Raw genomic sequence first — 24,924 nt, forward strand, 5'->3', positions numbered from 1 at the left:
CGGTGGGGACGTCCGCCGCCGCCGCGGCGTGCGCCATGGCTGTCCTCGCCGACTCCATTGGCTCGGAGCACCGAGCACGGCAGGAGGACCGAGACCAGCTGTATATAGTGACACGAGGGCTCTTGGTTCTTTTCCCTTTTCCCGGCGGAGTCTAGGAGGAGGAATGCGACGTGGAGAACCTCTGTTTGGGGAATTGGAGGTCACTTTTGCAGGGCATTGCTGCTTTGGAAATAGCACCGGTGGATTCCAACGAATGACACCTCGCTCATTACGTACGACTTTGCTGGCTTTCGCATTTGGAGTCCAGGGGTGGCTTGGTAGTTTGGTGTACACTCGAGAGTATGTGACCATGCAAGTAGCATGAATGCAGTTCACTTCTGATTTCTGAACAAGAATGGCATTGGAGCAGCTTGACATGCTCTCTAATTCTTCAAGCGCCAGGTTGCCTAAACAATTAGATGCTTACTCAAACTTCAGGCATGGCAGAAAATGTATGTCAGCATGTCACCATATCTCAAGAAAAAATCTCATTCGTTTAAGGTTGGACATTTCTAATCGGTTAAAGAAAACATTGGGTCACATGTAGCCTGCAGGAACTTACAGCTCATGCAGATGATGCTCCAGCTAAATGACAGTCCATGTAAAACTTGGATTACTTTGAGAATCAGCCTAAATTGGATTTAACCCAGATGGCATTTTCCATATATAATATGAAATATCAACGTGTGCCAGCTAGGAAAATAACTTCCACAGCTATATACAGAACAAACATGCAATTAAATAAAAAAAATACTGAACAAACCTTCAGCACAGCATAAGCTAAATAAAAAGGAAGAAGAGGACAGCGCAAATTCTTCAGCTCCGAAATCCCAATGAATATCGACAACATTTTCAGTTTCGAATGCATTATTTAACAGATACACAAAATACTGGAAACAAAAACATCTTGATGCAATAGTACAAACAAGTTGAATAGCCGCGGCCATGACCAGAAAGTACATTGCAAGGCTTAACCAAAGAGTCTTTCGCATTAATGTTCAGAGAATACGCAGAACTGCAAGACAAATAGTTTCGGAACATCAAACTAAACTAAACCCCATCCAACTAATGAGAGTTGAGAACCAGTTTGACAATTTAAACTACTGTTAAGGAGGCATTGCTGAGCATAAAAGAGATGCATCAGAGTATCAGACAAGCTAGCTTACTTCTTCATCTATCAACACTAACATCTGGACTGTGGAGCATGAACTGCTGATCAACTGCAACCAAGGTCCATATAGGAAGCCACAATCACCACCAATTCTACAGCCCCCGGAAGAAAGGCGGCGGCGGTTCATCATCACGACCACCAGCATTGTCATGTGTCTCGAAGAATGTATGCCGGACGAGGCTTTCCTTGAGAGTGTACGGAGTGATCTTGAGATTGCGGCCATTGCAGGGGAAACTTTCTCGCAGAGTCCCATTCATGTCATAGTGCAGCAGCTTCTGCTCTGGGGTGACTATCACAACCCCCTCTTCCGACATGAAGAACATGCGCCAGGACTCGTCGAAGACGAAGGTGCTGACCTCCACCGCCGGCAACCGGACCCGGTGCCCGCAGACCCAAATGCCGTTCGCGTAGTCCTTGAGAAGCCAGAGCTCGACCATGGTGACTCGGTTTCCGCAGCTGAACATGGCGAGCTCGCCGTCCACCTCGAGCAACGACATGTGCTCCCGTACCACGGGAGGGTCCATGAAGGTGATCACCTCGGTGGCCGTGTCGAACACCATGATCGCGTGGCTCCGCACCTGCCGCGGCATCCAGTGGAGGCTGCCACGGAGCAGGACCGGCGGGCCGAGCGGTTCCCCGCTGAATCTGTACCCGGTTTTCTCCGACGGTAGGCCGATTCCCCTCCCCTTCCGGGAGTCCGGCACCAGGATGTAGTAGTCCGTGCCGGGCCAGTTGGCCCAGTCGCCCCGGAAGAACAGGGCCCGGTACTCGCCGGTGGGCTCGTGGCGGTAGAAGCCGACGAACCAGGACGAGCGGAGCGGCGCAGGGAGGCGCGTCCACTGGCGCGTGGCCGGGTTGCAGACGAAGAAGCGGTCCTCGAAGCTGAGGAGGAGGAGGCCGTCGCAGGAGCCGTGGATGTGGAACCGGCCGCTGCCGGCGAACCGGACGGCGGGTCGGAACTCGTCGGCACGGAGGTCGAAGGCCTCGACGCAGCGGCCCACGGGATCCGCGCCCGCCGCCTCCTTGCTGCTGCTGCCGGCGCCGCCGCGGAGGAAGGAGACGAGGGGCAGCGCCGGCTGGAGGCGGTGGTGCTCGAGCGCGAACCCGGGGTCGGAGGCCATCCGGAGCCAGGCCTTGCAGACGGCGCGGCAGCGGAGGACGGACCGGGAAGGGAGGCGGACGAGGATGTTCCGGACGAGCTCGTCGGGGATGTACGGGGCAGCGGAGGCCGAGGCCGGGGCGACTCGCTGCCTCTTCCTCGGCCCCTCGGTGCTCTCCATGGACGCCGCCGCCGCCGCGCTCCGATCCTGCAAAACCTCTACAGCGTCACGGCCCGAGCCAACGCGCTCGTGGACGGCGAAATGGTCCCAAATCTCGACGGATTGGGAGGAAGCCCAGGCGGCTCCGCCGATTCACCGACCAGAGCCAACCAGAAACGACACGGGATGCGGCTAGAGCGGTGCCGGAATCGAGAGGGGAATGGGTGCTTCGAGCGAGCGAGCTTACCTCTGCCTCCGTCCCTCGAAATCGTCGTCTGCCTCAGTGCCAGCAGGAGACGGGAGCGATGCGTTCGGCAATGTATATAGTTCGCGGAGCACCGCTCCTGCGCGTTCGACTGTGTGAAACCAAAACAGCCTGGTTCTCTCCTTTTTCCGCCTCCTTTTTATTTAACCTATTTTCCCTATTTATCGTTTCTACAACTCGTTCCAAAGATATTATATGTACACAACATAAATATTTTAGTAAACGCCTCCTACGGTCAATCGAAATTCTAGCTAGGTTCAACCAAAAAAAGACAACATGAAAAACAAATGTACAATTTTTTTAAAAAAGTTACTTATATCTACAGGTATATCGTCAAGTGAGAGCACCATTGACTTTCGGTAAGTTTTGGGTGTATGAAATCCACCCACTAAGTTCAGATCCGGATGCACGCATATATCTACATGTAGATCACGGGCCATTTTTAGAAATGAAACACTTCATTTGTTCTCAACTAGATGTCGTTTGTGAAGTTTGCCTGCAAAATTAAAAAAGAAGGCTTAAGAAAAATTCAGAGGTGACAACTGGGTGAGTTTGTTTGAACTGTCACCCTGATTTGGTAGCTAATGAGCTATAAACACAACATACAATACGTTTTGAATGTGACAGCTGCTGAAATTTTAGTGGACTTAGATCATTAACAAATTTAGAAATTCTAATAAATCTCAAAGGCCCATGTGTATAAAAGAAAGTGGTACAAATTTAGTCTATTGCAAAATCCTTTAGTAATGATTTCACTGTGTACCTTGTGGATGATACTCCCACATCTATTGCAGAGGCATACGCATCTCCTGACGCTGATGATTGGAAAGAAGTTGTTCATAATGAAATGGACTCGATTATATCCAATGAGACCTGAAAATTAACTGAAGGACCATATGGTTGCAAACCAGTTGGTTGTAAGTGGGTGTTCAAGAAGAAACTTAGGCCTGATGGTACTATTAAGAAGTACCAGGCTCGGCTTATGGTCAAAGCTTACACACAAAAGGAAGGAGAAGACTTCTCTGACACTTACTCACCCGTTGCTAGATTGACCACTATTTGAGCGCTACTTTCCCTAGCTACCTCACATGGTCTTATCGTATATCAGATGGACGTTAAGATAACTTTCCTAAATGGAGAGTTGGATGAGGAGATTTACATGGATCAGCCAGATGGGTTTGTAGCTGAGGGTCAAGAAGGCAAGGTGTGCAAGTTGTTAAAATGCTTGTATAGTCTTAAACAAGCACCTAAGCAATGGCATGAGAAGTTCGACACAACCTTGACTTCTGCAGATTTTGTCATTAACGAGGCTGATAGATGCGTGTGCTATTGGCATGGTGGGGTCTAAGGAGTTATGTTATGCCTGCATGTGGATGATATACTGATTTTTGGCATAAATATTGAGATGATTAATCATGTCAAGTCTTTCTTGTCAAAGAGTTTTGATATGAAAGATCTGAGAGAAGCTGATGTGATCCTCAACATCATGCTTATTAAGGACGAGAATGGGATTACTTTGTCACAATCCTATTATACGGAGAAAGTCTTGAACCGTTTCGGCTACATGGGTAGCATTCCATCTCCAACACCTTATGATCCTAGTGTGATACTCCGCAAGAATAAAAAAATTGCTAAGAATCAATTGAGCTACTCACAGATTATTGGTTCACTCATGTACTTAGCTAGCGGAACAAGACCCGACATATCTTTTGCTATGAGCAAATTGAGCTGGTTCATATCAAACCTAGGTTCTGATCATTAGCATGCACTTGATAAAGTTATGCGCTACTTGATAGGCACTATGAGCTATAGGATTCACTATTCTAGGCACCCGGCTGTGCTAGAGGGATACAGTGATTCAAACTGGATTTCTGATGCAGATGAGCTTTATGCCATGAGTGGGTACGTGTTTACCCTTGGAGATGGTACGATATCATGGAGGTCATGCAAACAGACCATTTTAACGAGGTCAACCATGGAAGCAGAACTTACTGCTTTAGACACAACCACCGTTGAAGCAGAGTGGTTGCGTGAGCTCTTGATGGACTTGCCTGTGGTTGAAAAACTAGTACCGGCTATCCTTGTGAACTGTGACAATCAAACAGTGATAGTCAAGGTTAACAGTGCTAAGGATAATGCGAAGTCATCAAGACACATCAAGAGACGACTAAAGTCAGTCAGAAAGTTGAGAAACTCTAGAGTGATAAGTGTGATTTATATCTCAACAGAGAAAAACCTGGCAGATCCCTTTACAAAAGGGCTTTCACGGAATGTGATTGAAAATGCATCGAGAAAGATGGGTATAAGACTTATATAGGTTGCTATAGTAGTAACCCAAACTATATGATTGGAAATCCCGTGAGTTAGGACCTGGAAAGAACAAGCTATTGGTTAACTGAGGAGAGTAATTTTTCTTTTTCACCCTCTTTAAGTGAAGATGCAATACTCTCAAATACTGTAAAGCAGGTTGGCTATATGCCTTAATGTGTTTCTATTGGCTTTGATAAGCAAAGGTGTTGTCTTATAGAGCATTCTTGAAATAACACACCTATATAAGCCTAATTGTTAAACGTCGCAGTCTATGAGACTTGAGTGATCTCTAGCAAGCTCATGAAGAGACCAGAAGTACGACGTATATGCTCCACCCACGGGGTAGGCTACTGACAGCCATATACTGGCAGCCATATACTAGTTATAACTTTGAGTGAAATTTGTTGGCAGAAAACTAGCAATTCAAGGCATAGTCCATTATCAAGTTGTGAATAAGCGTAGCTTGAAATTCTAGGCGGAAGTTCAACTTAACACTCTCTGCTGAAACACCAATATATCAAACAGTGATAAGAATAGGCAAAACTCTAAATGGGCATTTGAGATCTGGTGGAGGATTGCTAGAATTTTAGTGGGCTTGGCCCATTAACAACTTCAGAAATTTTAATAAATCTCAAAGGCCCATGGATGCAAGAGAAAGTGGTACAAATTTAGTCCCACCTTACTAGTGGAGGAGTGGAATGACCAACATAAATATGGAGGTTGTCTCCACTCCTCCAAGCTATGTGATGGAGGAGGAAAGATAAAACATCACACGTGCTTGCACGCCACGTCTCGCCTCGTCGGGCCCGGGCCAGGCGGGGCGAAGGGTACGGGCGCGCGGCACCTGCATGAATGGTCCGTCGAAATTCGGCCCCTCGTCTTGCGGGGGCGCGGCTTACTTTTGCAGTTTTAATCTTTGATGACTTGGTCCCTAAGTCTATGAGATATGGAAGTCTAAACCCTAATCGGTTTAGATTCCGATCACAACGCGAGGTCGGTTTGACTTCTCTATATATATGACTCATCGGCCTCCACCGAATACATAACAAAATCTAGGGTTTTTGCTTCTTCTCATTGTTGCGCCACCACCATAGTCTTCTCCATCCCGAGCGCCGGTGTGCACCGTGATCTGATCTGTTCCGTAAGTATGTATTCTGATTTCCTACCTGTACTGTTGTTGACTAGTATGCTAGACTTATGCATGCTAGTTTCTATGTTCATCATAATTTATTTTATATGGAATTTAATATTACATCTGCATATATCGTCAACAACAGCTAGGATTTTAGTGAGAGAATAGAGCTGCATGGGAAAAAGCACCAGGACGTATGAAAATGACAATTGAAAAGGTTAGAACTCTCAACTTGCATTGTTTTTGTTCCACTGAATTTGGAAAAGGAAATGAGTGTACAAGTAGAAGATCTGCACATCAATATATATGTTGGCTGTATTTTACAAAGATATGTGCAAAATTGATAAGTAGAAGATCTTTATTGAGAATAATAGATAAATTTCTTAGCTGTATAATACAGATATGCATATAGTAACTAATAAGTAGAAAATCTGTATTATAGAATAATAAATAAATTTATTGTCTGTATTTAGAAAGATCTTCTACTCATTAATTATGTGTGAATCTTTCTAAATAAATCCAACACATGTATTAATAATTTTAAAATGAAATCTTCTACTTATTAATTATATCCATATCTAACTAAAATACAGATCATCTACTTGTCAATTATGTGTGTATCCCTCAAAAATGCAGCCAATACAATTATGTGTGTATCTTCTACTTGAAGCTAGTAGCATGGCCCTGAGTAAGGGATAACTTGTTGCGTTATGAAACTATGTATCAACGATTTACCGATTCCAGCAAAGAATAGCAAATGCAAGTTGAGCCAAGCTTTTCGCAAAAAAAAAAAGGGCCAAGGCAGCATCGATCCATGTTTGCACCATGAGAACTAAATTTAGTTTCATAACTCGATGCCATCAATCCAAACTTGAGGGAAACAATTTTATTTTCACGAACTGGATAACATTCACTAAATTGAACTGGAGAAAGGGCAAACAGAGGCTCTAAAAGCCGAACGAAAAAAAAAATTCGCTAATCATCACCTATTCGGCATTGGTGCATACATCAGATTTATGCAGAACATTCAGACTATCCAGGACCAGCCCTCACGGCACCGATCTCACCTACGCCTTGATCAATCAAACACGGCAAGCTTCTGGTACTCCTCGCCGGCGATCGCTGCATTCATGACAGCCTCCGGGCTCACCACGCCATCGTTCTCCAAGAACAGCTTGACGAAGTTCTTCGAGAACCCGCTCACCATGGCGACCCCTGGCTGCGTCGACGTCACGGGCGTGGAGCGCGAGTCCCGCAGGTTCCAGAACACGATCTGTGGCACCACGTCGCCGTACCCGGCGTCCCGGAACTTGCGGCAGATGGCCTCGTAGTCAGTCTCCCACCGCCATGGGTTCGCCGACGCTTGGTCGAACTCCATGTCGCTGAACACGAACACGGTCCTGATCATCTTCTCCCGCGGCAGCCGGGCGTCCACCGCCGTGCGGAGGATGCGGTCGAACACCGCCTGGAAGTTGGTGGTCATTCCCCAATCCATGCGCTGAACGAACCTCAGCTTCTCCTGGAGGCTCTTCCCTTTGATCATGTGGATCTCCGGATGCTGGCTGAAGGTGATCACCCTGCCCGCCCACGGCTTCTCGCTGAGCTCCGAGATGAGCAAGCCCAGCGCGACGCACACCTCCATCGGCGTGCCGCTCATGCTCCCGGACACGTCGCAGACGGCGATGCAGTTGCTCAGCGAGCCCTTCTTGAGGAGGTCGTCCACCATGCGGCGCCACTGCAGCTCCGACACGTCGTCCTTCTCGCCGCGGAAGGCCGCGGCGGCGATCTCGTGGGGCAGGAGCGCGCCGGCCGCGATCTTGGCCTTGCCCGCCGCCACGTCCTCGAGGTACTTGCCGAAGCGCTCCTCGTCGTGCTTCTTGAACAGGGCCTTGTAGCGCCTCATGGCCACCGAGGCGACGCGGGTGTAGGGCAGCTCGGACCACCGCTGGGCGCTCATGTACACCTCGGGGAGCTCGAGGACCTTGCGCAGCGGCACCAGCACCTCGCGGCGGAGACGGTGGAGCACCTGGTACGAGTAGTGCTCCTCCGACAGGCCGGCGTAGTTGGGGTTGGAGTCGCGCGGGAAGAGGCGGCGGGCGATGGCCTCGCAGAGCAGCGTCGAGCGGTCGAACGACGAGCCCGGCGTCGGGCACCACTTGGCGGCGAGACCGATCTTCCTCTTCTTGCCGCCGGGCGCGAGCTGCTTGAGGTCGGATGCGAGGAGGTCGGCGAAGAAGTCGGCGATGCAGTCGAACAGGAAGCGGTAGGCGCGGTCGCCGTAGTACATCTCCAGCGACTGCACAGCGAGCTTGGCTACCTTCCGCACCTTCTTAGTGATGTTCTTCTTCGTCGCGGTCGCGGTCACCTCCTCCTTCCGTGGTGATGGCACCGCGTCTTGATCCGCCGCCTCCTCCTGCGCCGCCGCCACCTGATCCACCTCCATCGCCTCGGGCTTCTGCTCCACCTCCATCGCCTGCTCAGGCTCGTCCGTCTCCACCGCGGCCACGGCCGCCGCCTTCCTGTCTCGCTTGGACTTAGGCCTCCTGGTGGTGGTTAGCGCGGCGGCCACGTAGTCGGCGAGCGTGGGCTGGCGCGGGGCCGGCGGGGCCTGGAAGAGCTCGACGGCGCGGCGCCGCCTCCGGCTGGCCAGCTGCGCGAGGCGGACCTTGGCTGCCCTGCGCCCCTTCTCGGCGTCGGCCCTGGCCTTGGCGACCGCGCGGACGTCGCCCCCATGGACGAGGCGGTAGAGCAGCTCGGGGAAGTCCTTGAGGTAGCCGAACTCCGCGAGGGCCGGGACGTTGCAGGCGAGCGTGCGCGGGTGGCGGCCGTGCACCCAGAGCGCGGCGGCGTAGAACCCGTCGCGGTCGGACTTGCCCGTGCCGCGCACGCCGCGGAGGTTCGCGACGAGCCGGAGCGCCGTGAGCGGGTCGCGCGCCCAGGCGGCCTCCACGAGCCCCCGCACGCGGTCCGGCGGGGTGCCCGGGACCACCTGGAAGAAGAGGTCCAGGCAGGGGTTCCCGGAGGCCGCGTAGGTGGCGGCGCCGTTCTCGGTGCGCGTCTTGTTGGGCGGCAGCCCCGCCTTGGCGGCGTCGGTGCAGGGCGGCGCGTCGTTGAAGCCGGCGTCGAGGAGGTCGAGGAAGGGGTGGGAGGCCGGGGCGTCGGCGGCCGCGGGCGGCGAGCGGGCGCCGCGGATCACGGGAGGGCCGAGGAGGACGGGCGCCATGGCGAGGAGCCTGTCGATCGGAGCGGAGCGGTTAGGGTTTAGGGGTGGATTTAGCTGCTCGATGCGGATGGATCGGCAATGCGCGGCCACGCCGTCGCGTCCGTCTCGCTATATGGGAAGGAGGCGTCGCTGCCAGGTGGATGCGTTTGTTGCGGCCCTCGTACGAGCGACCCACGCGTGCGCGTCGGTGGAATTTTGAATTCGAATCCAGGCCGTTGATTGAACCGACGTAGCAGCTTGACGGCTCAGATCGGTTCAGTGGCCGCCATTAACGCACGCAGCTGTTGGGCTCGATGTTTCACCTCCATTGCACGGCGATGTGTGCTACGATTCTTGTCGAAATCATCATCTCCCAACTCCGGCGGACCCAGCGATCGAGCTTGTGGAGCGGCGAGAATGGCGAAGCGCCGTCGGTTGGTGTTGGTGCGGAACACCACGACGTCAATGTCGTTGGTGCCATGGCCGCTAGAGATGATGAGGAAGAAGAGTAGAAGATAGGAAGGAGATGGGACGATGACGCGATAAAATAGCTCGCGCGGAGGTGGCGGCGAGGAGGAAAAGGCAGGCGCTGCTTGCTACAACCACAAGCGAATCACTTCGCTTGCGTCGTATAAAAATGACAATGGCAAAGTTTAAGAGGACGTGGCATTGGGCGAGCTGTAAAAGAGACTCGAACGTAAAACCTTCTTGTAAGTGAAACCAAGTAGGAGGTTCTATTTACAATTGGAGAAAGTACGTTGTTTGCTTGGTGTTAAAGAAATTTAACTGAAAATTAGTACCAGCATTGGAGACTCTAATCTGATGTACAATGGACAGTAGCATGGAGAAAGTTCAAATGGGATTCTTCACGGGTTGCCGTGCGTATCAGCGTATGGCATCCTCTTCATTCCTTCCCTTCCAAACTAAGCACGACGCCGCCAGTCACGCACCTCACGCTTTCATCCTGACGTCACCTTCGAGCCGGAATTGCCAGTGTCCGAGTCGTCGTGCCGTAACGTGGAGCCGTACACCGCCGAGAGCGAGAGCAATACCTCACCCATCGACGGCCGCGCCCGGGGCTCCCGCGCCGCAGCGCCAGCGCGAGCGACGCGTGAACGCTACGTCCAACGGCTAGCCGCCCCCCCCCCCTCCCTCCCGGACGCCGTCCACTACTGGAAAACGGTTTATAGGTACCAGCACGTTAGTGCCGGTCAAGGACGAGCCGGCACTAACGTGCCTCAACAGTGTCAGCCGGGCACGTTAGTGCCGGCTAGAAATACCAGCCGGCACTAACGTGCCATCCCCCCCAACTGCCAGAACGGTCAAAACGCACGTTAGTGCCGGTCGGCAAATCTAGCCGGCACTGACGTGGTCAATTACAAGTTAGTGCCGGCTGTCTGTTCTAGCCGGCACTAAACGTACACAGTTAGTGCCGGCTAAAGCCACTAGCCGGCACTAACTTGCCCGTATATACCGGCCACTTCAAACCCAGCCCTCCATTTCATTTGGCACTCCTTCTTTCCCAGCCTTCAACCGAGCTCTTCTCACTCCCATGGCGTGTTACAGGGGAGGTGCTGCCCATTTTTCCCCAAATTTGTGAGGATTTCATCCATCCAAGTGCACCAAAGGTTAGTATCTTCTTCCACTCTTCTTTCACGGTGTTTATTCTTTGTTTCATGCTTTCTAGATAAAGAAAATAGTGATTTTAAGGTTGAGGAAAAATGAGAATGTGCAAGTTGGATTTAGGAATTACTCTTGATTGTTGTACAAACAGACCTACCATTCTACCATTTGATATCTAACCTTAGTATCGTGGTTTGAACTGGATTAAAGTTTATACTACCACATTTCCTTTACTGTTAACAAAAAAAACATTGTTGATATCTGGGTACCTTGAGTTCGGATGAGATTTCTTTATTGATCTATTTGGATGCCACAATACAAAATTATTAACTATTGGTCAGGTACATAGCATCTGAGTGTTCAACCTTTTGAAATAAAACATGCTCTGAAATTATTGTACGATGTTATGTTTTTTATGGTTAACTATTCATCATGCTCTGAAATTGGCTATATCTCAGTACAGATTTACTTACCAAATTGTCACTCAAATTCTCATAAGCCATAAAATTTTTAGGCTTCTAGCTAGTAATTTGATGATGTTTGACTTGTGGCCTGTGCAGCTATTGCTAGTATCATCTTCTTCAGGGAGTTTTCAGTTCTACTCCAGGTATACTTTGTAGCATTGATAGCGACTGTATCAAAAAAACAAAATTTTGATGTTTTCTTCTTATGCTCTTAAGATCTTATCCATTTGCATTTGAACTTTCTTTTAACCAGTGATGTTCTGAACTTCTGATAGATAAGCCTCTCAATTTATATTGTCTCCTAATAAATGAAATGTCTTCCTTGATCCATTGGTATTCTATCTTTGTACTACCCCCTGCCAATCTTTCATCATCATTGCAGTAAAAGCATGACTAAGAACATGATGTTTACTTCATTCTTGACTTTTCGATACATTTTCATGATTTTTGGGTTTTTTCCCCATAAAATTTCTAGATAAAGAAAATAGTGATTCCATCTGCTGATTTTCATATCTCAAAAATGAGATTGAGTTGGATCATAAAATTTTGCAAGCTCCTATTGTATATGTCTGATTTTTTTTAGAATTTCCAAACCTTGGATATGCCTCTGGAGAGGTTCTCACAGTTTCACTCTCAAAGCTACTCCCTCCGTTCCGTTTCAAATTATCAGTCGTTTAGACTTTTCTAAATTCATAGTACAGATGGGCATGATTTTTTTTTAATTTGTACAGATGGACCGGCAATGGATGCACGGAAGCCGGAGCACCTCTGCGTGGATTCAGGGTTTAGATTCTTTTCTCAAGGCAGCAATGGCAAATAGGTCGCCAAAGGGTTTAATGTGTTGTCCATGCAGTGTTTGCGAAAATAAAAAGGAATTCCGGAAAAGAGAAACTCTATGGAATCACCTGTCCTTGAATGGTTTCATGAGTAACTATAACCTTTGGACTAAGCACGGCGAAGTTGGAGTTACGATGGACGATAATGAAGAAGATGACGATGGTGATAACAATCTTCCAGATTGGGCATGGGTTCATGAAGCAGGTGGCTTTCAAGATGAACCAATGGACGAGGGTGAAGCAAATGTTGCACAAGAGGAGCCACCTGACGAGCTAGGTCAGGCGTTGCTTGATGCACAGAAAGACAGTGACACTGTGAAGGAGGCATTAAAGTTTGAGAAGATGTTGGAGGATCACAAAAGGCCATTGTTCCCTAATTGCAAACCGGAGCAGAAGAAGTTGGGTACCACGCTAGAGATGCTGAAATGGAAGGCAACTAATAGGGTCACCGATAAGGGATTTGGTGAGCTATTAAAGATTGTAAAGAACATGCTTCCTGAGGGTAATGAACTGCCGTCAACAACATACGAAGCTAAAAAGATGGTTTGCCCTCTTGGATTGGACGTGCAGAAGATTCACGCATGTCTTAACGACTGCATCCTGTATCGCGGCGAATACGAGAACTTGGAAGCTTGTCCTGTTTGTAGCGCATTGCGGTATAAGATCAGGCGAGATGATCCAGGTGATGTTGATGGGGAGCCGGTAAAGAAGAGAGTTCCCGCAAAGTTGGTGTGGTACTTCCCTATAATACCACGTCTGAAGCGCTTTTTCAAAAACAAGGACAACGCTAAGTTGATACGATGGCACAAAGAAGACCGTAAGGAGGATCACATGATCAGACACCCAGCAGATGGGTCCCAGTGGAGAAACCTTAACCGAGAGTATCCTCAATTTGACAATGACCCAAGGAATATAAGATTTGCTCTAAGTGCGGATGGAATGAATCCGTACGGTGAGTTTGGCAGCGCTCATAGTACATGGCCCGTGACCCTATGTATGTTCAACCTTCCTCCTTGGTTATGCCTGAAGCGTAAGTTCATCATGATGCCGGTGCTTATAGAAGGGCCAAAAGAACCTGGCAACGATATTGATGTGTTCATGCAACCCTTGATGGATGATCTCTTACTGCTCTGGAAAGAAGAAGGTGTACATGTGTGGGATGAGTATAAACAGGAGTTTTTCAACCTTCGAGCTTTGCTTTTTGTATGCATCAATGATTGGCCTGCACTTGCAAAACTTTCGGGACAGTCGAACATGGGATACATGGCCTGCACCCACTGTTATGATGAAACCGATAGCATTTATTTGAAACACTGTAAGAAATGCGTATACATGGGCCATCGCCGATTCCTTCCTACCGATCACCCCCTAAGAACCGAAGGGAAGCATTTCAAAGGAGAGCCCGAAACTCGTCGTAAGCCTCTGTTCCGTAATGGAAAGCGTGTGTTCTCGATGATCAAGGATGTGAAGGTAGTATTTGGAAAGGGTCCCGGTAGCCAACCTGTTCCGAAGGATGACCAGGGACATGTTCCAATGTGGAAGAAGAAGTCTATATTGTGGAACCTACCTTATTGGCAAGTCTTACAGGTTCGCAACGCAATTGATGTGATGCATCTGTCGAAGAATCTTTGCGTCAACCTACTAGGCTTTCTGGGAGTGTATGGTAAGTCAAAAGACACATTGGAAGCAAGGCGCGATATGTGGATGCTAGCTGGACGACAAGGCTTGCAACCCGAGAAGAGAGACAAAGGACGCCACTATTTAAAACCTGCCAGCTATAATCTGAGTAAAGAGGAGAAGGAAAGCATGTTCGATTGCTTGAACAGTATCAAGGTCCCGTCTGGGTACTCCTCAAATATACAGGGCATAATAAATGTGAAAGAGAAGAAAATCCAAAACTTGAAGTCCCATGACTGCCACGTTCTGATGACACAATTACTTCCGGTTATACTGAGGGGTGTTCTACCGGAAAATGTGAGATTGGCAGTTGTAAAGCTTTGTGCATTCATGAATGAAATTTCACAGAAAGCAATTAATCCAAATAATCTAATAAAGCTGCAGAAAGATATTGTCGAATGTCTTGTTAGCTTTGAGATGGTCTTCCCACCTTCCTTCTTCAATATTATGACACACCTTCTAGTTCATATTGTGACAGAAATAACTATTCTGGGTCTTGTTTTTCTACACAATATGTTCCCTTTCGAGAGGTTCATGGCAGTATTGAAGAAGTACGTGCGTAAACGTTCTCGCCCAGAAGGATGCATTGCTAAGGGCTATGGAACCGAGGAGGTCATTGAGTTTTGCGTTGACTATCTTCCTGATCTCAATCCGATTGGGCTCCCCGTGTCACACCATGAGGGGCGACTAAAGGGAAAAGGCACACTAGGAAAGAAATGTAATGTGCACATCCCTTGTAGTGAATTCAGCCAAGCAAACTTCATGGTTCTTCAGAATTCATCCAAGGTGGCTCCATATATTGATGAGCACATGAATATTATACAGTCTGAAAATCCACAAAAGAATCTTTCTTGGATTACACGCCAACATATAAAAACTTTTGACGGCTGGTTCAGACGAAAATTATTGGGCAACAACACAGTTGATCAAGAACTTCAATGGCTGGCTAGGGGACCATCAATCACTGTCCAACAATACCAAGGGTACGAAATCAATGGGTATACATTTTATACGGGAGCTCAAGACAAAAAAAGCACCAACCAAAACAGTGGTGTTTGTATGTGTATAGTAAACAGTAATGGAGAAAAGAACAACTACTATGGTGTCATAGAGGAGATATGGGAACTTGAATATGGACCCATAGTTGTCCCTTTATTTCGTTGCGAATAGGTGGCTGGAGGAGGCGTAACGAAGGACCGGTATGGGATGACCATAGTTGACTTCAAAAAGATTGGATATAAAGATGAACCATTTGTTCTAGCCAAGGATGTGACACAAGTGTTCTATGTGAAGGACATGTCGAGCAAACCGAAGAAGAAGTCAGATAAGACGTCTGAAGCAGACAAGGCTGGAAATGAGCCGAAACGGCACATAGTTCTTCCAGGAAAAAGAAAAGTTGTTGGAGTTGAGGATATTTCGGACAATTCGGAAGATTATGACCAGATTGATGACCTTCCTCCATTCTCAGTTGACGTTGACCCTAGCATCCTCTTATCCAAAGAGGACACACCTTACTTACGCTGTGATCACGCTCAAGGCACTTTCGTCAAAAGGAAGATTATCAATGTTCCAGTACATAATGATAATGAGTAGTAGTTTTATATAAATTATGTATTGAATTCTCTCAATCAGTGATGTAATGTAACGCACCGCATCGTACTTATCTCAATTCTTGATACTATTTCTCCAATTATGACATAATATCATCTTCAGATAATATTATATTTTTGCATGGTATAAATATTATTTACATTCACTAATTTTGCATTACTAGAAGCATTGAAACATTAAATTACAAACAAATAATCAAGTAATATGCGAATTGATTACATCATTGTATAGGGTACTATTGAAAAGTTTTTTGAAGAATTTTGCATGGATCAAAATGAAGTGTTTTCGATTTATTATCAATAACAGAAACATATACACATATAAACCCTTTACGCTACACATAATTGATAATGGTTGCATATTCGTTAATTTACTTCAATTACTATTATTATTGTGTACATATAATTACTATAATTATTGTGTAGCTAAAAATAAGATATAAATTTTTGTTATATTATTCTAATTATTGAGCCTATGTTGAATAAATTTATGAATACTACAAATTTAGTGAAAATGGGAACTGGCGTGGCCAGTTCCCGCGCGCCAATTCCCGCGCGGATGACACGTTAGTGCCGGCTGGTAACCCTAGCCGGCACTAACCGCGGACACGTTAGTGCCGGCTGGTAACCCTAGCCGGCACTAACACGCCCACCTGACGTCACGTGAGCAACTTAGTGCCGGCTGGTAATATCAGCCGGCACTAACTTGCTCACGTTAGTGCCGGCTGGTGTTACCAGCCGGCACTAAGTTGCTCACGTGACGTCAGGTGGGCGCGTTAGTGCCAGCAGTGCCGGCTGGTGTTACCAGCCGGCACTAAGTTGCTCACGTGACGTCAGGTGGGCGCGTTAGTGCCGGCTGGTAACTCCAGCCGGCACTAACCGCGCCATCCCCCCAACAAGTTAGCCCCTTCGCCCAGTTTTCAGATCGACGTCGCCCCAACTTACCCGCCGCCCCCGCGTCCTCGCGCCCCTGCTGCCGCCGCCCGAAGCTCCGGCCGCCGCGCACGTCGTCGTCCTCGCGCGCGGCCCCTTCCCCGCAGCCCGGCCGCCCGTCTGCCTCTGCCGCCGGGTCCTCGCGCCACTGCTCCGCGTCCTCGCGCCCCGTTGCTGCCGCCGCCCGAAGCTCCGGCCGCGGCGCACCTCGTCGTCGTCCTCGCGCGCGGCCCGTCCTGCGCAGCCCGGCCGCCCGGCTGCCCGTGCCGCCTCGAGGTCCTCGCGCCACTGCTCCGTCTCCTCGCGCCCCATTGCTGCCGCCGCCCGAAGCTCCGGCCCCCACCGTCGACCCCTCCCTCCGGACCTCCTCCTCGCCCTCCGAGCGCAAAAACGGGTTCGAGGTGAGCACATCAACTTGCGTAAGCATCTGGTTAATTGCACATCAACAATGTGCCGAGTTACTGTAATTAGTAAGAAAACATACTTACGTCAAACAGAAACCAGACATTTGATCATCTGTATGCATGTCCAGGAAACTCTTTTCATCAAATATCAAGTACTCCTTGTAATCTTCAATGGAAGTGTTGCGATAACTCTTAGTACCTAAAGCAACAAAGTTCTTTTTAATAACTAAGTTTTGGTGACAATACATCTGTGCTAATTGCCAAGTCAAGTGACTTTACCTGAGTTTCCTCTGTCAAACTGTACCCGCAACGAGTCTGCCCTGTTCCTCAAATTGGCATTATCATCAGCAATGTCAACTTCATATGAGGATGATAGGCCATTTTTGTGTTTGTTCTTTTCAGAGAAAGAGCATAGCTGCTGACTGGTATTGAGTTTAGAAAAATATGATTCCAATGCCTTCAGTTGACTTCTTTCTTTCCTTTGAGATGGACTAGAAATAATCTTATTGTCCTCATGGGCAAATCTGGAGCTGCAATTCTCTTCGACATCTTTATTGTTCACCTTGACAATAACACACTGTCTTGCCTTTGGTTGTAACATTGACTTCAAAGAATGTAAAATGAAATTGGCATCCTTCCCATTCCCCAAATCACCAAAATGTCTGAAATTGTGATTCTTGGGGCAATTAGATCTTAATGACAGCTTTCAGCCAACAAGTTGCTGCTCATGTCCAATGGCTCTCCACCGCCAAATGTGATCTTGATGACAGTAAGGAGACTCCATTGTGCCAATTTGATCAAATACCAAATAATCAGTTAGATTTAAATGTACAAGTTGTTGTGAACATGGTGCAGAGCTTTGCTCGGAGTATACTAGTAGAAGGTGAAAATATTTTGGGCAGTAACTGAAATGCAAGTATCCAAATAAAGAGAGCAGAATCCTGTGATCCTGTCGTGATCCAACCATCAGAGCCTAATCTAGCTTCCAAGTTTAGAAAATATTCTTTAGGGAACAAGTTGTCTCATGCTCGTTATCAATCAATTAAGCAGCAAGTAAAATAGTTCATTTCTAAAAGCTACAATGATTATTTGTTGTTCTATGCAAAAAGCAAAACAGCGATTTAGTTTCTCTTTTATATATGCCATTAGTATAAAATTGATTTGACCAATGTTAATGACAGCTCACCTCGTCGTCCTCGCGCCGTTGCTGCGGCGCCCGAAGCTCCGGCCCCCACCGTCGACCCCTCCCTCCGGACCTCCTCCTCGCCCTCTTCGGTAATTGGATCTTCTCAACTTTGACCATTAGTAGATGACTTATATTCTTAGCATCCCAGAGCTTCTCAAGGGAAATAGTTCATTTCTAAAAGCTGTAGATTTCATTTGGAAATTACGCTTTGATGGTTTAATAATTTTATTGCATGGAGTCAAGATCGATAACGTTTGCTTGCCACCTATTCTACTGTTGTAGTATGTGAGTGAATCTAGTTGCGCATAGTTGTGCAAATGGGATACCAGTAGAAAAGTTTACATCATAGAGTTTACTATGTTAGTAGAAAAGTTGTTCTGGCTCAACTTTTTCAGTGGCACTATTTCTCCCATCCTCCCATCCAATATTGTCAACTAATATCATCTTTAACCATATTGATCACCAATATTTCATCTCCTCGAATGTTTCTATTTTCTTGTATTTGGTAAGAGTGAAATCTTGACGTTCGAGTACTAGCATTGCCCTCCAATATGAGTGACGAATGGCTCTAGGTTCTGTTAGTAAATTTGGAGTCTGAATTAAATTTAAGCATATGCATAATTGTGTCATAACATGATTAAAGGTGATCCTATCAACTCATGAGAAACAATGTAACTTCTCCGCATTTTGTAACCTGAAAATTCAACCACAACACAACTGATGAGGAAAATTAGCACAATTGTCTCTTATTGCCTGCACATCCTAAAATGGGACCAGTAGTATCTAGGATGAACCAAGGTGCTTTAATACTATCCAAGAATTTGGTTTGTTCTATATAATAAACCTCACACATGTTTTCTCCTCTTCAGGTTCTTGAGCTAGAGGGTGCTTCATTGGATGGTAATAACAGCACGTGTGCACACTTTTCGATATGCATACGTTCTGGATGGATGAGTTGTAATAAAAATGTTTGGATGTGAAGTCTTGCCTTTTGTTTTAACTAGATGGTTTATATGTTGCTTCCGCTAGCTCTTTTGTTTAGTTCCTTCTTGTTACTAGTGAGGCGTACGAATGTCCTGTTGAGTCAACATATCTATGTCATATTATATTAGTCTAATACAGTCATATACACATAATCTATTCATTCGTTATCAAATTCCAGGGTATGTGCACATGAGCACTTATGTGTAAGTGGCACATGTATATCTGCCCTATGTAGTCCAGTGTGTAAGGGCCCACGTAGTTTAGTTCAGAATTATTTATGAAAGCTATTCAGTCTGAGACGCACTGGCCCCGATTCGCACACGGGAGGCCCGATTCGCACACGGGAGGCCCGATTCGCACACGGGAGGCCCGATTCGCACATGTATTTGTTTTGTTCAGTTGTAAAAGATATTAACTTATTCTGGATCTAAATAACCATGTGAGCATTTATGAATATAAACGTGTGTACAATATTTTTGCAAATACATACATTTTATTAGTACTAGAAAATACTTAATGTTTTTTTATTGTTTCGGGTAGTGGAAATGGATCCTACGGACAACCAAGACGAGTTAATGCACGAGCTCATTTGTGGTAGTACTGGGCAAATAGCTCCAGAGTTTCATGAGGACGAGAACGATGGCAGCCAATTTTTAAACTTGCATTATCCTGGCGACCAGGAGCAAGATATTAGTGGGGAGGAAAAAGAAAATGTCGAGGAAGCCGAGGTATGAAATTTAGTGATTCTTCCAGGCATCAGGATAAACGTTTTGTCAATACCTGCCGTGACGTACACTAGTTGCTAGCAACCCGCTTGATAAATTTACGATTCTTTCAGGCATCAGGATCGACGAGGCCTAAACGAAAACGTGGCTCCAAGAGGAAGATGGTAGGATGTACGACCATCACGGAGATCAACGAAGCAACCGGCGAGCCACTAGCCCCTGGTCAAATTAAGACGACCTTTGTAAATCAATTGGGATATCTTGTTAGGGAGAACGTCCCCATAAAGTACAAGCTCTGGAAGAGAAATAAAGTCTCTGATCGACCTGAAGATATCATGCCAGATTCAGAGAAAGATTTGTTATGGAAAGAGGTGTCGTTGCACTTCAACTTTCCCCCAGGCAAAGCTGACAAAGTAAAGGGATGGGCATTTAAGAAGATGGCAATTCAGTTCGCCTCGTTCAAGAAAAAGTTGGTGGCAAACTTTGTGAACAAGGGCCTCACACCAGATTTTGATAAAGTCTGGAAGAAGCAACGAGAGTGGTGGAATGAATTCGTGAATTACAAGCGCAGTGCTGACAGCATGGCAGCCTCAATTCAAGGCAAAATGAATGCTAGCAAAAACACAAACTTCCATAGACTTGGGCCTAGAGGTTATAAGTTTGCTGTTCCGAAATGGGAAAAGATGGAAAATAATTTAATTGCAAAAGGAATCGTACCGCAGACCTTGAGTTGGCCCAAACGAGCAAGGTATTACTTCTATGCTCATGGAGGCACACTAAACCCCGACACTGGAATGTTTGTGACTAGCGACGTACTAAGAGAGGCTACCCAAAGACTTGACGAGGCAATGAGGCGTACGGAAGAAGGAACCTTCCAGCCCAACAGAGAGAATGACGAGCTGACTTACGCTCTTGGGAATGCGGAACACACTGGACGGACCCGAGGCATGGGCGTAGTTCCGTGGAAATATGGCTTTTCCGGAGATCTCGAAACCTACCGAAGCCGATGCAGAAGCAAGGCAGTAGTGGCAGAGAAGATCTGTAGCCTAGAAAACCGGATAATGTCACTTGAGGCAGCAGTTGGGCAACGCTCGGATCAACCAGCTGCCAATGTGGAGTTCAGCACCCCTTCCCAGCGTCGTAGCAGTGTTGCTTCCACAGAGCACCCTGCTTTGGGTGCCGACAGGACGAGGGACCCCATCGACGACATTACCGTTAGGACCCAGTGTGAGCTTCTGGTTCTTTATAGGAAAAAGCTCAAAGTTTGTGCTGAGGGTTATGCGGAAGTCCAAGAAGAAGGCAGGACAATACATTGCCAGCCAATTCCTGAAGGATTCGCCAGAGTCTTTGTTGACCGAATTACTGAAGAACGCTGGGAAGACTTGGACCTCCCGATCCCTATAAGTCCTGAAGAAACAGAACTACAACATGCCGTACACACATGGATTGCGTGGCCAAAGCGCGACATAAGATTGGTGCAAGCAGCCACAGATTCCGCTCGGTGCTCAAGGCAAAGATCACCAACGCCACCTGATGACAGGAATCCTAGTGTTGGCCCACCTTCTCCACCGCCTGCACGGGACCCCAGCATGGATCCGCCATCACCAGCCGCACAAAGCGAGCCAATTTCGGCATCATCACCAGCCGCACAACAGAATCAGAGTCAGCGACAGAAGGCATACACGGTACCTTCGGTCCAGCCATCTCATAAGCAGCAAAGAAAGAAGAAAGCGAAGGCTCCAGAAGAGAAAGAGGCAGAAGAATCGTTTCAAACCTTCTTGCTGAAGCGCAAGCTACTGAGGGAGGCTGCGAACAAGAAGCCAGAAATAGATCCGGTTGCGAAGGCACACTTCGTTAAACACTTCATTAAAGATCCCACCAAGGAGAAAGAAAGGGAGTCGGATTATGATCGGCAGATCAGAAAGTGCTACAACAACCCCAAGAATCGACGGATCAATGCAAAGACCGTTCCCCAGCTCGGAGAGCAGTCCAAACAATCGATCGCTTCATTGATAGTGCCGCGTGAAGAATGTCCTGATGAATCAAGAGATCCGTTGACCATGGCTGGGATGATATTGCAAACTGATCTAACAAGGGCTCAATTGCTTGGGGAGGCCCTATAGGATGCCCGCGGCAGGAAAAAATTTGTACTTGGTGAACCTTTGATATGGCCAGAGTTATTACCATTCCTACCAACGAGAATGGCCGAGTTACACAAATGGTATGCCGTGCAATCTAAAGCTAATCAATTAGAGATGTTCCCAGCCCGGATTAAAGATGAGCATTTCTGGCGGGGGGCAGGTGAAGTATATATCGAGTTTGAAGCACTTTACGATTTATACCATCAAGATGCCCTTGACAAGTCCCTCCTGAGTGTATGGTGCATGTGAGTATTGTCTCTCGTTTCATTATTTTTAGCCTTGTGTGTTGACTGATCCCCGTTTTTCTTGTGTCCCGTAGGTCAAAAATTCAAATTTGCCGAAAAAAGAACTTCCATAACGTCGGGTTCTTCGACCCCGATATTATACACGAGAAAACGGTAGAGCAAAACCCTAAAGAAATAGTCAATATTATATACAGGGGGTTGCGTAAGAATAGCATGTGTCCCTTCATTCTCTTGCCATACAACCATCAGTGAGTCATTCTTTGTTAGCCTCTTGTTTTCAATCCCTTCGTATTAATAATACTATTTAATAACTATTTTAATCAACATTAATTGGTTATGCGTATGTATATGCACAGCTTTCATTGGATATTGCTTTGTATTCGGATTGAGGAGCACAAGGTCTTGGTGTACGACTCGTTAAGGCAAGATAAATCAAAGTACCAAGATCTCATCGAGGTGGTAAATACTGCATGGCATCGCTACCTCCGCAAACACATAGGCTTGCCCATAGGTGAAATCGAGCCTCTTTGTTGGGTGACTGATTTTCCGGTATGAATATACTCTCGCTACTAATGTCATTCGTAATAAACATCAGAAAAATTCTATATCTTAACCCACATTTGTCCATAGTGTTGGAGACAGGGACAAGGAAACAACTTATGTGGATACTACGTATGCGAGTGGATCAACACTTTTGCAAGTGAAAAAGGGCAAATGACAGTGGAGGCATTCAATGTACGTGAGCACAATCACATCTGCTCATCATTTTAATTCATTATCTTTTATTCTCATGTTTTTTCGAAAAATGTGACAGCATTGGCGGATGAAAGAAGAACTCATTGAAATGGCTCGGATCAGGGCAATTCAAGAAGCAATATGCGGATTCCTGCTCGATGAAGTCATAAATCCTAAGGGCGAATTTTATGACGATATCCGTACAAGCGTCACCGAAAAAGATCCGACGACGGGGAATTTGATAAATTACTATAGTTGATGTTCTTACTAATTTGTAATATCTCAAGTACTTTTAAACTTCTAAGTGTTCCATACATGATGAATATATATATATATATATATATAATATTAGTGTAATATGCTGTCCTAATATTACTGTGCAATGCAAAAAGTACGATTATGTAGTCGCATACGGTACAAATACGCATAGCCATACGTATAATGGAACGAAAAACGAAAAACAAAAGGTAAGAGCATCAACCCTAAACCCTAAACCCTATACGTATAAAAACGAAAAACAAAAGGTAAATAAAAAAAAGATTTAGTGCCGGCCAGTTATACCAGCCGGCACTAACCTTGCTGCCAGGAGCCAGGCAGGGTCGGGCAAGTTAGTGCCGGCTGGAGTAACAGACCGGCACTAACACGCGCCAGTTAGTGCCGGTCAATAAAGCCGGCACTAACGGCTGTCACGTTAGTGCCGGTCTGTTACTAAATCTCCCTACGACCGGCACTGATGTGCCTTTCTCCGGCAGTGGTCACCGTCGATGATCCGGAAGGCGAACACGTCGAGGTGCGGAACGATCGACCAGACCGTGCTCAAGACCACGCGACGACGCGCGCGCGTCATCTGCCTCGTCGCCAGCGGCGGCGGCGCGCGCCAGGCTTAAGTTCGACCACAACCTTGCCGCCGCTGATCACCGCGCGGTGGACCGGCGAGTCCCCGACACGCCGCTCCTCCGCGAACCCCGCCGTCAGAGACGCCGGCGCGTGTTGGTTCGGCAGGGCCGATGCCGTCCCGCCACGATGGGACTCCCATAGACCATAGTCCCATCCATCCAGGCCTCCGGGTCCTTGTCCACGTTCTGCGTGGCTGTTGGCGAACGAGTCCATGTTATCCAGATGCCGTCCAAGTCATCCACGACGCCACTTCTAACGGCCTCAGCGCATGCAAAGGATCTCACCTGAATCCCGTAGTTGTAGGCTTGACTAGGGCGTGTAATCCTACACCACTCACGTAACATTCCTGTAATTGTACCGTGCCTATATCCAGGCATCTATTGTTCAATACATTCAGGCAATTCAGTAATCTTCGGTGGCGGGCGGGAACGGGGACCACACCTTCTGGCCAGAGCTGGAAGAGACGAGGCCTCGGTGCAAGTGTAGCCGTGCGAGCTGTGAGGTGAGCTGACGCGATGGTCATCACCTCCTCTTCTTGCTCGACGGAGATAGCCACTGCACGGGATCTGTGTCCCCTCTTGCTACCACCATCGGTGATCGGAACAGGTTGTCGATTCCGACCTTCAGAGAGAACTCTCTTCAGCAACCAGCAGCTAGCAGCACGATGCCATGATGAGAATGGATGCGACGGCGTCAAAGGTCACCTCGGAATGCCCGCTGCTTTCCGGTCAGCTCAGCTCTAGGACCGCGTCGAACTTTTCAGACTTTCAGTAGTGCCCTCACAGCAAGGGAGGTGAAAAGGCCAAAAAGGAGTCAAAATTGCATCATACCGGATGCATTAATTGAAAAGGTAGCATTGCCTCTTGTGCTGGGCACAAAAATTGTCCCGCAGAAATCGCAGCAAAAGATGGTAAATCGAAAAAAATAAAAGAGGAAAAAAATTGTATTGTCAAGAATGGGATTCGAACCCATGCCCTTTCGGACCAGTACCTGAAACTGGCGCCTTAGACCAACTCGGCCATCTTGACGTTGTATTATTATGGTAACGATCTTTACTAAAACATTAAAGTTTTGGTTAGCTTCTTG

The 24,924-nt window shown here is 47.3% G+C and overlaps 2 protein-coding genes, 1 non-coding gene and 1 pseudogene across 3 annotated transcripts; 1 reads left to right on the plus strand and 3 right to left on the minus strand.

Annotated features, from left to right (window-relative positions):
• Positions 1 to 944: 944 nt before the first annotated feature.
• On the minus strand, positions 945 to 2,767 carry LOC112889111 (F-box protein At5g49610-like). The gene is made up of 2 exons (XM_025955603.1): positions 2,717 to 2,767; positions 945 to 2,517 (listed from the first exon to the last, which is right to left on the minus strand). Exon 2 carries the CDS (start codon positions 2,488 to 2,490, stop codon positions 1,303 to 1,305), a length of 1,188 nt encoding a protein of 395 aa, XP_025811388.1. The 5' UTR covers positions 2,491 to 2,517; positions 2,717 to 2,767; the 3' UTR covers positions 945 to 1,302.
• A 4,348-nt stretch (positions 2,768 to 7,115) lies between these two features.
• Positions 7,116 to 9,399, minus strand: LOC112889163. Its single transcript, XM_025955654.1, has 2 exons — positions 8,674 to 9,399; positions 7,116 to 8,502 (listed from the first exon to the last, which is right to left on the minus strand). The coding sequence occupies exons 1-2, from the start codon at positions 9,397 to 9,399 to the stop codon at positions 7,255 to 7,257; spliced, it is 1,974 nt and encodes a 657-aa protein (XP_025811439.1). The 3' UTR covers positions 7,116 to 7,254.
• Positions 9,400 to 12,301: 2,902 nt separating this feature from the next.
• On the plus strand, positions 12,302 to 15,529 carry LOC112890179 (annotated as a pseudogene).
• Positions 15,530 to 24,785: 9,256 nt separating this feature from the next.
• Positions 24,786 to 24,866, minus strand: TRNAL-CAG. Its single transcript has one exon. It is a non-coding gene; the product is annotated as a tRNA-Leu (tRNA).
• Between the last annotated feature and the right edge of the window lie 58 nt (positions 24,867 to 24,924).

The sequence above is a fragment of the Panicum hallii genome, chromosome 4 (assembly GCF_002211085.1).
Source record: "Panicum hallii strain FIL2 chromosome 4, PHallii_v3.1, whole genome shotgun sequence".
Classification (NCBI taxonomy): Eukaryota; Viridiplantae; Streptophyta; class Magnoliopsida; order Poales; family Poaceae; genus Panicum; species Panicum hallii.